General features: G+C 32.7%; 1 protein-coding gene across 5 annotated transcripts in view; it reads left to right on the top strand.

Annotated features, from left to right (window-relative positions):
• The first annotated feature begins 611 nt into the window (after positions 1 to 611).
• The window catches only part of LOC106457584 (RNA helicase Mov10l1-like), a 40,470-nt gene continuing 28,091 nt past the window's right edge, over positions 612 to 12,990 (top strand). For 2 of the 5 annotated variants that reach the window (XM_022383584.1, XM_022383583.1), the window contains exons 1-6: positions 616 to 1,141; positions 1,512 to 1,660; positions 2,742 to 2,882; positions 4,436 to 4,663; positions 7,587 to 7,793; positions 12,307 to 12,412. In XM_022383584.1, coding sequence (XP_022239292.1) covers positions 941 to 1,141; positions 1,512 to 1,660; positions 2,742 to 2,882; positions 4,436 to 4,663; positions 7,587 to 7,793; positions 12,307 to 12,412 — 1,032 coding nt within the window. In that variant the 5' untranslated portion in view covers positions 616 to 940. Of the gene's footprint in view, positions 1,142 to 1,511; positions 1,661 to 2,741; positions 2,883 to 4,435; positions 4,664 to 7,586; positions 7,794 to 12,306; positions 12,413 to 12,990 lie in introns of all 5 variants that reach the window. The other 3 variants (XR_002610213.1, XM_022383582.1, XM_022383588.1) reach the window with 3 other exon arrangements.

Genomic DNA, 12,990 nt, shown 5'->3' with positions numbered 1-12,990 from the left:
AAGTTGTTCGGGTTTTTTTTTCATCTAAAAAAAAGTGACATTAATTTCTTGATGACCTAATGTATAAAATGGATGATGCACTACATTGGGCATATAATTAGATTTTAGGGTAGGTTGGTAGAGATTATGATGAGTAGTAAAAGCAAATTAGGTTTACACCTGCCCCATGCTTGGTATTGTTGGCACACAAAAATATAACTAATAAAAAAGAAACAAACAAGTGTAATAAAAACATTTTTAAATTTTATAAAGACAAGTAGGGATCAATATATACATAATTTAGCTAGCTATGGTAATATAGAAGGTTCTAATGCAACAAAAAGTATTGAAACAAGAAAGTCAAACTACAAAAACTGAGTTACTTAAATTTTATCCCTACATCAGCTCAGATTATCATGATTACAGTGATTTGCCAAAGTAGGGATAAAGTTTTAAGTAACTCAGTTTTTGTGGTTTGACTTTCTTCTTTTGATGCTTTTTATAGCATTAAAACTTTCTATATTACTATAGCTAGCTAAGTTATGTATATTTAATCCCCACTTGTCTTCATAAATATTTTTAATTATACTTGTTTTTACTAAATTACTGGTATAACTTGAAGAGATTTCAAAAACTGAAAGCTTTTGATTATTGATTATATAGAATAAACATGTAATATGTTTCATTATAATCTTTGGCAGGTATTTTTGAGCTGTTTTCAGTACTTTTGAAAAATACATTTATATTAATTGAGAAAATTTATTTGTGAGAGCTTCAAAATGTACAGTAAACAGACTTGTTCTTCCTATGATTTCAGGGTATAGCTAAAAGAAATTTTGGTATAATATAGAATATTATTTTATCATTAAAACATATTTTTCTCTAAATATCTGAGTAACCTGTACTTAGTTTCATATAACATTGGTTTTAACAGTTAGAGTTGTTATTGTTTGTGAAAGCAATGGATTTATCAGATTTTGTGTTGTATCAGAATATTGAAGTAGACTTCAAACCATTTCCTGGTGATTGGGTTGTTGCTGATATTGTGACTTTTGAAGATAGTGAAACTGTTAGAGTATTAAAAATCAAACCATTGAGGCAGAACAGTACTGTAGGGAAAGTCTCTTCAGTACAACATGACAGAGGTATTGTTGATGGTGAGGTAAGTATTTATTTGAACATTCAATTACTCCTATTTTTAATGTATTAAAAAGAATGGTTACAGTACTGTATATGTGTTAACAGTTATTTCAAGTAAAATATAATATTGTATCCTAAAAAGTTCAGATGATGATCTAGAAGTTTGAGTGCTTTCAAAATGTTAATACATTTCATTATCTATCAAACTACCTTTAAAGGCAAGCAATATTAAAAAATTTAAATATTTTTCTCAGATCATCAGTTTCATAGAAATTAATCTGTATAAAAAATTAGGCATTGTTAAAATGACATGTAATCCACATTATAAGACAGAAGTTTTGTTATTGAGCATATGCTTTTTTTTTGTCTAATTGTCATATATTTATCTTTAGATAGTTTACTTTTATTCAGCCTGTGATATTAAATACCAACCACGAAGAGGAGATTCTGTTACTGTTGTAGCAATAGAAAGTGACCAGGGTAGATTCCAGTGGCGAGCTTTGTCAATAAACCCAAAGCAAATGTCAGTACCTTCACTGAGGTATGCTGTTATTTCTACGTTGTAACATTCAAGTTTCAACTAGAGCATAAACATTTCAGACATAATATTTTATACATCAAGTATATTGAAAAAGCTCGTATTACAACCAGAGTAATTTTCAAAATGCAATTATTAATATGTGCATTTTGTTAATTAAGAAATTCACACTTCTTTTTTAGATAGATAGATATTTTTACTTATTTTTTGTACTATAATCTAATTTTCATTTATATGACAATTGCAGAATGAGATCTTGTTTATATGCATTTCCATAAAATTATGTTGTACAGTGAATTAATTTTTTCAAGAAAAATACTTTTTTTTTTTTCTGTAAGATAATTTGTCTAGAAATTTTGAACACATCCTGATTATTGAGACTAAATTTTTACAATAAACAAATAGGAAATTCAGTTCTTTAATCTAATAAGATATAATTTGAAATAATATCGATGAACTAAAGCTGCCACATCAGTATTGGCAGTTTTCCTAGATTTATCTAAAGTTTTAAGAACAGTTCATAATTTGAAAAACAAATAGAATATTTTGGAATTCCTTTTTTCTTTTGGGTCATTTTAACATATAATTATTTAATGAAAGAAAACATCATTTAAATAGAGCTCCCTATTTTCATTGCAACAGACAAAGCCATGTTTGTTTCTGTTTGGTTTTTATATAATAACTTTCATCATTGTTTATGATGTATTGATAATCAAATGTTAAGAACTGTTGAAAAATATGAGAAAAAAAAAGAGACATTGTTTCTGTTAAAACCTGCAATATTGGGAAGTACTGTTAGAATAATGTTAACAGTGTTTCTCTATATTGCATCCCCCATATTGTTATGCAAAAAATATAAACTATTATTCAATTCATTATATATGCCATAATTACACTAACCTACTGTTTTGTAGTATGGGAGTGAAATAACTAAAACATTTTGCTACAACTTGGAATCTAATAAATTTTAACAAATACTATCCAAGAAACATAAGTTATTTACTAGGTTTAATAATGTATGTGTTATGAATTGTCAGTCATTTAACAGTAATGTGTAATTTCTTTAACAATTGTTTTTTTAAAGATTTCATACTCAGAAGTCACCTACTCAGAGCAATTTCATGCGTGAACTGTTGTCAGACAAAAACAGTATTACCATATCTTCACCATTGGATTTTCAGAACATTCACTTAGGAAAAAAGAAATATATTACTGCTTGGATTAGGTAAACCATTTATAACTGCTTAGAAGATGTTTTATTCTGATTATGCATTGCTATTTTTATGCTATAAATGTTATAAAACCTGAAATTGTGAAATATTTTCTTTTGGATAGTTATATATGACACCTATCTCGCTGGTAGCATCTTTTATTTGATACCAACCTCCAACATGCTCAACTAAACTACAGTAATTATTTCATATTTTAGATACTCACTTCATTCTTGGAAATTAGTCTCAATTGGACCATTTTTAATCTTAAGCCAACTTTTCCTTGGAATAACAAAGGAGAATTTGCCCATCAAGGCTATTCCATTTTCTACCACCACTCTACTACAATTTACATACATAAACTCCCTTTTTCTTTATCCAAATCTGATCTATAAAAATCTTATTCATTCTTCTCTTAAACACCTTCAGTGTTGTAGTTTCTGCCATACCTCAAAGAAAATTATTCCATAGACCAATCACCCTTTTAGAAAAGTAATATTGCTGTAACTGTAGTTGTGTTGGAGTTTTCCAAATATTAAACTTGTGTCCTCTAGTCATGCTCCCTGCAAATATTTGTATGAAATTATCATTTAGATTTATAGATTCCAAACCTCCAACAATTTTAAAAACCTTAAACATATCACCTTGAGTCTTCCTCTCCAAATGAGGCCTAACCAGGTGTAAAATTCTCAAAAAAAAAGTAGAGGTACTCAGCTGGGTGAAGTGGACCTGCTTTTGAAAAAATAAAAAAAATCTATATATAAACGTAATAAACAATGAAGCAGCTCAAATACGTTCCGGCAATAGTATAGCCTTAAAAAATAAGTTCTGGTACTCAGTACTGGTGAGTACTGGCAGAATTTCACCACTGGGCCTAGCCAACCCGTTATTAAATAAACTAATGACTTCCTTCAACTTTTACTAAATATTTCTATGTACACAACCTAAATCCTGTTTATCTTATTACTCACTAATGTATGTGATGTATAAGGCTTTAGAGACATTATAATTTACATACAGAAACTCTCTTTTCATATATCCAAATCTGATCTATAAAAATCTCATTCATTTTTACCTTCAGTGTTGTAGCTTTTGCCATACCTCAAGGCAAATTCCTTATTGTTTTCTCCTTATTGTATCTCTCAAGATCTCTGAAACTATGTTACACAGTAATAACTAATGTGTCCATTAATTTTATTAGCTTGTTCCTTAAATTATCTAGTGCCTTCTTGACAGGACGGTACAAAATGTCAAGATAAAACATCTCTATGTTGAAGCTAGTTTAATTCAAGTACTTGAAGAAGGCTCAAAGCTGAAAATATTTTCTACTAATAAATCATAATTTTTATTATTCTACTGAAAGTGTTGATCACTGAATCTTTATCTTGAAATCAGCTTGTTTTATTTATAATTTTTATTGTGTGTTGGCTTTCCTATGTTAATTTTTCCACCTCAGTTATATGATTTTTGTTCAGTTGTAACTAAAAACAACAAATTAAGAGAAAATTTATATATGGTTATGATTTAATAATGTTATTATGACAGTTCTTTTTTATTTTGTTTTTAGGAATGAAGGCTGTTCTGAGAAGGTCTTGCTGTTGTGTAAATTACAAACATCAGGTTCATCAGACTGTCAGTTTTTACTTGGAATGCCTAAGCTCTATAACTTTCCTCAGCAGGATGTGGCATCATTGTGTAGTGTTGCTCAAAAAAATACTTCAAGTTGTGTACCAAATAATGCCCTGGTACTCCCTCCAAGATCTGTGGCTTACCTGAATATCACCTGTGATGCCAGGTTGTATTTCATGTTCTTTATCATATAGTTTGTTAGCTCTTTCCTTACAGCAAGGTCAAAGTGTGCATATCATTACTTTTTGTCTAGGTAATTAGACAACTTTTATTAATGTAAGGGGTGTTGCAAAATACATCACACTTTTTTTTACCCAAGAGCATAACAAAGTGGGTTCCTCGTCACCGAAAGTAAAATAAGATTTTTAATTCAATCAAAAAAGTAATTCCAAGTATCGGTTTTGCTTGATTGGGCCACCATTGTTCTCATGCACAAGTTTTAATTGATTTGCAAAATATTTCAGCAATGCAACAAACATGTTTGTTTCTATAGCTGTCTCTGTGAGCACATCAGTGAGAACACGAATCAAGGTTTCACGTTTTTGTCTCTTGCATTCAGGCAAAGTTTCCAACATTTCTTCTATGCATTGTTGAACAAAACTCCGACATTTTCGGAGGGATTTAAATCTGGAGAATTCCCAATCCACATTCCACCACTTTTTTACTGACCACTCTTTCAAATTCAACAATTCTGAAACTTTGAGGCATTAATTGGATTTTTGAAATCTGGCATTGCGATGTGTCAATTGGAAGACTTGAATTCTTAAAGCAACATGTTTGTTTCTATAGCTGTCTCTGTGAGCACATCAGTGAGAACACGAATCAAGGTTTCACGTTTTTGTCTCTTGCATTCAGGCAAAGTTTCCAACATTTCTTCTATGCATTGTTGAACAAAACTCCGACATTTTCGGAGGGATTTAAATCTGGAGAATTCCCAATCCACATTCCACCACTTTTTTACTGACCACTCTTTCAAATTCAACAATTCTGAAACTTTGAGGCATTAATTGGATTTTTGAAATCTGGCATTGCGATGTGTCAATTGGAAGACTTGAATTCTTAAAGCACGTCTGTAACTAGTTTCTGAGCCATCCCGAAGGCAGCACATGTGACACGAACCTGAGTTCTAGTGAGCACCATGAAATTTGAAGAGTCAAACACCCAAGAGTACGTTGAAATGACGTTTTCTCACAAGTGATGATATTCATGGTCCTACCAAGTTCATCATTACTTTAGGGAAAAAAGTGTGATTTATTTTGCAACACCCCTTATGTGAATACCCTTGGCATCAAACCATAGATTATAATTCAAATTTTAATATTAAGTTTTAATTTCTTAATTTCAAAAGAAGATATTTAAAAAATTATCAGCCTTCACTTATAGGTGTCATGTGAAGCATATGTGCTCTTAAGTCTCTCTTTTAGATTGTATAACTTAAATAATATAGCTTCTATAGTGTCTAAGGAATTGGAAACACAAACTATAAATTTGTCAAACCCTCTCATCTTTCCATGAATTTAAAACTAATTATTCACTTATGCCTACTTCTCTTATAGACATGTTTATAACCAATAGAAAAAGCATATATTTATATGTACAGGAATCTTAAGTTTATTTGTTCTGATGGGCAAAGATGGTAGTTCAAAAGAAAAGTTTCTTTTGTGTTGAGTAAAGTTGTTGCTCTGAGCAGTAATGGAATTTTTATAACCTATTTATAGCTTGATTAGAAAGCCAGATAAATCATAGTAGTTTTGGGACATTCTGTTCTAGTGCCTAATTTTTCTTGTTCTAAAATGCATATTTGAAAATTATGTGAATTATTTCTTGGGAAACTAACAGAAAAAGTAGGGTTACTGAAGCATGACATTCAAGTGCAACCATGTTCTGTGCTGAATTTATTGTTTTTATGTATATTTTTGTTTAATATTATATATTTTTTCAACAAAAGTAACTAAAATTTTAAATTTAGAAACTTAATAGGTAACAAGATGTACGGAAAAGTTAAATGAGTTGGCAGTGGGTGCCTTCCCTCTAGTCTTACAGTGCTAGATTAGGGACAACTAACACAGATAGACCTTGTGTAGCTTTGCACAAAATTCCAAACAAACAATTGCAGGAAAGTTGTTGAAAAGTTTTAAGTTTGAATTTAATTGTCTACCAGTGGTTCACTGGTAAATCTGAAGGCTTATCATGCTAAAAATTAGTTTTTGATACTTGTAGTGGGCACAGTACAGATAGCTCTTTGTGTAGCTTTGCTCTCAATCAACAAACATTGAACTTTATTTTTAGATCTTTATTAAGTTTCTAGTTTATGATTGTTGGGATATTCGTGTTCATGTAGTAGCCCTGGTGCCAAGTAGAATACTTATCAAAAGCTTTTTTCTCAACACATACACCATCAGAAGATCTTTGGGAGGATAGTGTTGTAATTAGTTTTCCTGTAAAATTTTAGGATAATTGAGTAAATACAGGTAAAATGGCTTAATAAATTAATTAGATAATTAAGGAGGTGCTCTTTAATTACATTCTCCTTAAACTATATACAAACATTTGAATTGAACATTATATGCATATATTATTCTATCCACAAAGGAAATACATAACTATACATTATATATTATTTTTAAAACACATTTATTTGTGTGTATAACAATATTAGAATTGTATCAGATAAGAAGTTAATAGGGCAATTTGTCAGTAAAAGTAGATTAAGTTAATTATGTCATCAATTAAGTAGTGATATTTATATATATTAATTCTACTCACAGTGAGCACTTAGCTAGTCTTTACCAACATAAAAAATTTGGCCTCATTGAGCTGCAGGAGTTCTGTCTTTTGTTTAATTAAACATCTCAAGTGGTATTTAGTGTGATAATGAATTGTGGCTAGTAGTAAATTAATGTAGAAGTCTCATATACCTTTGACTATGCATATAGCTTATGCTAATATTGATTTCTAAAGTATTTCAATATTTAAATAGTGCCTTTAATTTAAATTACAAAATATATTTTTTTAAACTAGAAAAGATGCAGAAGTAAAGAGATGTTTATCTAATATATTGGAATTACTGATTTTTAATATTTTCACAGGCATTTGGGGAAAACCCAAAACCTAGTCTTGTTCAAATTTCAAGGATTTGAAATAGCTCGGTATGTCACTGTGAAGGTGGAGGATTCTCGGCAGGAACAGCTGAATCCTAGTGCACCTTATCAACCAAATAGAAGAATAACAAGGAACATTAGGAATGCAGAATCTGTAACGAATGGCATGCTGGTTCCTGGAGAAAAATTAAGGAGGTACTCCTTCAATGTATTTTCCCCTATATTTCTTCTGAAATTGAAAGAAAACTTGTTACTAGGTTATGGCATTAAATATAAAAGTTTTTCAAATATTTTTTATGTGACTCTGTGTACTTATTACAACTATTTGGATCATTTACACTGTAGTTAAGATTTAGCAGGTAAACATAGTTATTTTGGAGCAGATGATTAGTAATTTAAAATAAAACTTCGTAATGCGTCAAAACAAATACCTGTTGTCACGCCAGAGTGTATGTGCAGGCCATTCATTGAATCCTATATAAGGAATACTACTCATTGCCAATTATTAGCACTTATACTCCTATTAAAGCAAAAAATTATTATTAGAATGTTTCACTTTAATTACAACTTGTAAGTTGTACAATGTAGATCTGGAACTGTGCTAATTCAATTGAGTTAAAGTAAATATGGGGAGGCAACAGTTGTAATGAAGTTATATGCCAAGATCATATAGCCAGGAGGTGTTCCTCGTCTCTTCAAGAACTATATCCACAGTACAAAGAGAAGTAGGTTTATAGAACAGATCTTACATTTCTAGTGAAGTATCAGAAGTAAATCCCATTCTCTGGTCTTCTAAGTTGACTAGCAATGACTTCTAATATGGGTAGGCCACTTTAGAAATTATACTTGCCTGTCTGTGCCACAAAGAGCTATTACTTCACATAAAATGCTGGGTAAAGCTCCCACTTTTACACTTGTCAACGTGGATTGTGCCAGCTTATAATGTAATCATCATTAGTCTATAGCCTTCCACTAGTAAGAGGGCAACATACTATCCATGCACAGTAATCCCCATGAGCAATAGCATTTGAACATAGGTTCATTCTTTCCTTGGCACTTCTTGTCTTCAGATGTGCTTCTTACTTAAAATTTACCAGAATTTTTGCACTTATTATTTTACCCTTTCATTACTAATCGGTATGTAGTCTTTCCTTAATTTTCTTGATTATATGAAAGAAATATTAAATCTTAAACTTATCAATCAAAACTTTCATTTGAATTATCTTCAACTTGATTTTCTTTTACTCAACTCTGTACTTTTGGGGCACATGTCCTATTGTCTATTCCTGTTGCTTAATATGGGTTTTGTTCAGTACTTATCAATGCTATTATTAGGCCTATACACCATTTCCATACCTACTCAGTTTCTTTCTATCTTATAATTAAAAAATTGTAGACTTCTACATATTTTACAAAAATGGACCACCACAATATCAGTTTCTTGGATTATCTAGATTATGCACTCATGTTCCCATATTTCCTACATCTCCCAAGTTTTTAACATTCCTTCTCAGGAGTCATCCAATACTGTAATGATGACTGGAGACTCTAACAGTCAGTGATATTACTGTCATTGTTCACCATGTGGTTGGTTCCATTCTGATTTCAGATTTAAGATCCCTGACCTCCTGCTTCTGTTACTTCAGCTGAGCCTGCCCCATCTTCATGTTTCTATACCTGCTTTTGCTTCTCATTCCCTCTTCGTGACATGGATCAGTTATTCCCTTTTTCGTCATTCACTGCTTGGATTTCATTGGTATGTTTTTTGTTTTCTCTTTCTCCAACAATTTTTTTTTTGTCTTGGACTCCTTTGTTGCATGAGTCTCCTTCAACTGAATCTTTTCTTTCAACTTAGAGAATTCATATTTTTCCATTTGTTTATCTACATCTACTTATTTTCATCTCTTACTCAACTTTGTTCATTCTCATGACCTTTATTTGGAGGTTCTCCACCTCAACCCTATCATCTTTAATGGGGTATCTTACACATGCCTGTTTTCAGCCTTGCTCTCACTTTTCTTACATTTTCTCCAAGCTACATTGATATCTGGGGTGTACTTTATCAGTTTGCCTTACTTCCTAACTTTTGGCTCCCTCAGTCTCCTTTGCAGGACCTCTGTCATGCACATTTTCTTTGTGTTGTGATTTTTAGAGGTATTTCTTACACTTTGGAAACTTGAGATGATGAAGTTCTTTAGAAGTCATCTCTGTTCACTTTGGTTTCTTGGCCTTGGGACCAGGGGGCTTACCCAGTTTCTCATCAAATACAGCTATATTGGGTCACCCCTTGTCTTTTCTTTGTCCTCCTGTTACTATCCATCATCTCCCTTCTGTTTGAGGGCTGGTCATCATTGGTCTTGGTGGTAATTTGTTTCTGGAACCACCCCCTCAGCTTCAGTTATGTGCAAGCTCTGCTCTCCCACTTTGTTCTTTGGTGGACTCCCTTTGCTACAGCCTATTGAGTTCCTCAGGAGCATTCTCATGGATTTTTCTTCTTCGTCTGTTTTAAGTGCCATGGAACAATTCCTCAACCCTACTCTAGGGTTTTACTTCCATCTTTTTATCATTCCCACAAAGGTTGGAGATTGTTGTTCTTATTTTTCATGCCTTTTCCCATCAAGTTTATCATCTCACAATTTCTCTTGCCACTGAAGCAGGCAGAGAAGTGGATGATCTCTGACACATTAGTGTCTTACTACTTATATCACATGGAGGTTTCACCTGTCTTGGTTTTTGTCTCCCTCCAGTCACCATTCTGCACTCTTCACAGTGGCTCTGTTGATGCATTATTTACTTTTCTTCTTTCTTTTTAAGGTCTCACAACCAACTTATTCAATATATATATATATATATATATATATATATATATTATGGAGATGATTGGAACCTACTGAGTGGCTGATGTTGATCCAAAGGGAATACTTACCTAAAATCCACATCATGTTAAGCTCAACTGCTCCTGCTCATTGCCTGCTGTTGAGATGGGATTTTAAGCAAGACTATCTTGGCAGTTTCTATGTATTTTATATTTCAGGATATTTTGCACTTGTTAATAAAAAACAAAATAAAGAGCAACAGGTGTGTGCCTGCCCTCTCACCTGGCTCACACCTGTCTTTAGTTGCCATAATCCATTGCACTGTCTCTCAATGGGACCTACTTCCAGATAATTATGTCTGATAATGTGGTCTGAGCACTTCTCCATTTTTCTCCCATCCACATGAATGTCTCATGGAGAGTTCCTTATCTGGCAGCATACTTTCATCAGTTGCATCCCTCACTTGGGAAGTAGTAATGAGGTGTTACCTGGTAATTTAGTAAAGGTCACTCCACTACATTATAAACTAAGCCATTCCTGGTAATTTAGTCCAGCCGTTGGGTCTTGGATTTTTTCTGGGACATAGGTCTAGTATGTTTCACCTGATTACTGTGGTGAGAATCTCATGTATTCCTCTTATATGGAATGACCTGACTTGTAGTCCTACCCACACTACATACACTTGCTCAGCTGCCCATGTGTTAAATAATGGCTAGTTCAGTAATCTTACATTTCATCCACCTTAAATATGCATAAACACAATGAAAAGTTTCTTGTGACACTTCCTGTTGCTCTATTTCCTTACTTAACAACAAATACCACAATTAAAGAATATTCTCTGCTTGAAATGGATGTGGTCTCCCACTGGGAGCTGCCCCTGCTTTGTGAATGTCACACTTCATGGACTTTCCATTTTTGATGATGTTTATAGTTCATCTTTGTAACTTCTTTCTCTCCACCATCTTCAATGTGGGATTCTAGCTGTCTGTTATGCAGTGAGATGAGTAGCATTTCTGAAGTTAACATTGTCCTTACCTGAAAATTTATTACAGATAGATACTTACCTCTTTGCACCACTTTCCACCCTTGCTCCCCACTTCTGGTGTATATAGTTTGCCTCATCAAGAGTGAGCGTTTGTTCAAATGCTAGTGTTCATGGGGATTACTGTGCATGGAGGATGTGCCATCTTCTCAATAGTGGATATAATATGATGATTACATCAGAAGCTAAAGCAATACACTTTGATAAGTGTAGGGATGGGAGCTTTGCTCCAGACTTGTGGCATGTGCAGGAATTTACATGGCAGTTTGTACGAAGTAATAGGTCTTTGTAGTGCTGATGATAGTGGGATATTCCAATATTTTTTATATCCACCCATAAGCCTCTTTGCTATGGAATCAGTGTACTCAAGTTTGCATGCAACATGGGTATGCATAAAGATATACTACAGAAGACTTCTGCATAAATTCAACTTTGTCCTTAAGGTGAAACATACTTCTTAGTCTGTTTTGTATTTTAATAATATATATTTGTGCCTTTGGATAATTTCTGCGAACTCAGGTACAACTTAATTGCATTTGACTAGTATTGGCAAACATACATTGCAGTAGAGTGGAGTGCTTTCCAAACAGCAGTTAAAAATTATTTTATAAGTTAGGAATGAAAGTAACCTATACATATTAGAAATCATCTCCATTAGACTTAGAAAATTAGCATAGAACAGGCTGTACCTTTGAAACTTAAACTCAAGCTCATAGAGACTTTAATATATGACCTGATTTTGTGAAGTATGCTTATCTACTTAACTTATTCAGTAATTATTGGGAAGGAGTGTTATCTATGCGTATATTAGTTTCTTTATAGTACATTTAGTTTGACTTTTTAATTCTAGGAGCAGGTTCCCTTTGTTTTTTCCTCAGTACCCTGTACCAAATGCCTTGTGGGAAGCTGTACTTCAAGGGCAAGACATTCTTAGTGTTGCACAATGTCTTATAGAGGTAAAAATATTTTAATAATTTGTGAATATTCAGTTGCTTGTCAAAAGTTGCAGAAGGTGTATTAGTAGCTATATGAATGATTGAGATCTCAGTCTTAACTAGGAGAGGAGAGAGATTGTTGAAATTTGTATGCTTCATTCAAAGAAATATCATGGGTCATAGATACCTCTCCCACTAGATACATTTTATCAGTTTAACTCTATATATGTGTGACATCAGTTTTTGTTTTGTGGCATAATTTTTTTAGCTTTGAAGACATCTGTGTATCTTGAACTGTTATTTATGTGTGTGTGTGTGTCCACTTATAACTGGTAAGCTACTGGACTGATTTCTCACCAAACCTGGCACATACCCTTAGAGGCCCCTGGGGAGTGACAAGGGGGAATTAACATTTTGAACTGGTCACTTGTGTTTTCTCTCTCCATTGAAAGGATATGTTAGCTACTATGTAATATAGTGTTTGAGTGTATATATATATATATATATATATATAGTGTGTGGTTAGTGTGTATATAGTGTGTGAACTATCATACGTAACCTAGAGACTCGACCGAACGGACACCACGGAGGGGAGTAGG

Source organism: Limulus polyphemus, unplaced genomic scaffold (genome assembly GCF_000517525.1).
Source record: "Limulus polyphemus unplaced genomic scaffold, Limulus_polyphemus-2.1.2 Scaffold349, whole genome shotgun sequence".
In the NCBI taxonomy this organism is placed as follows: domain Eukaryota; kingdom Metazoa; phylum Arthropoda; class Merostomata; order Xiphosura; family Limulidae; genus Limulus; species Limulus polyphemus.
The sequence above is the reverse complement of the archived record's forward strand: the minus strand, read 5'-3'. Positions and strand labels throughout refer to the sequence as shown.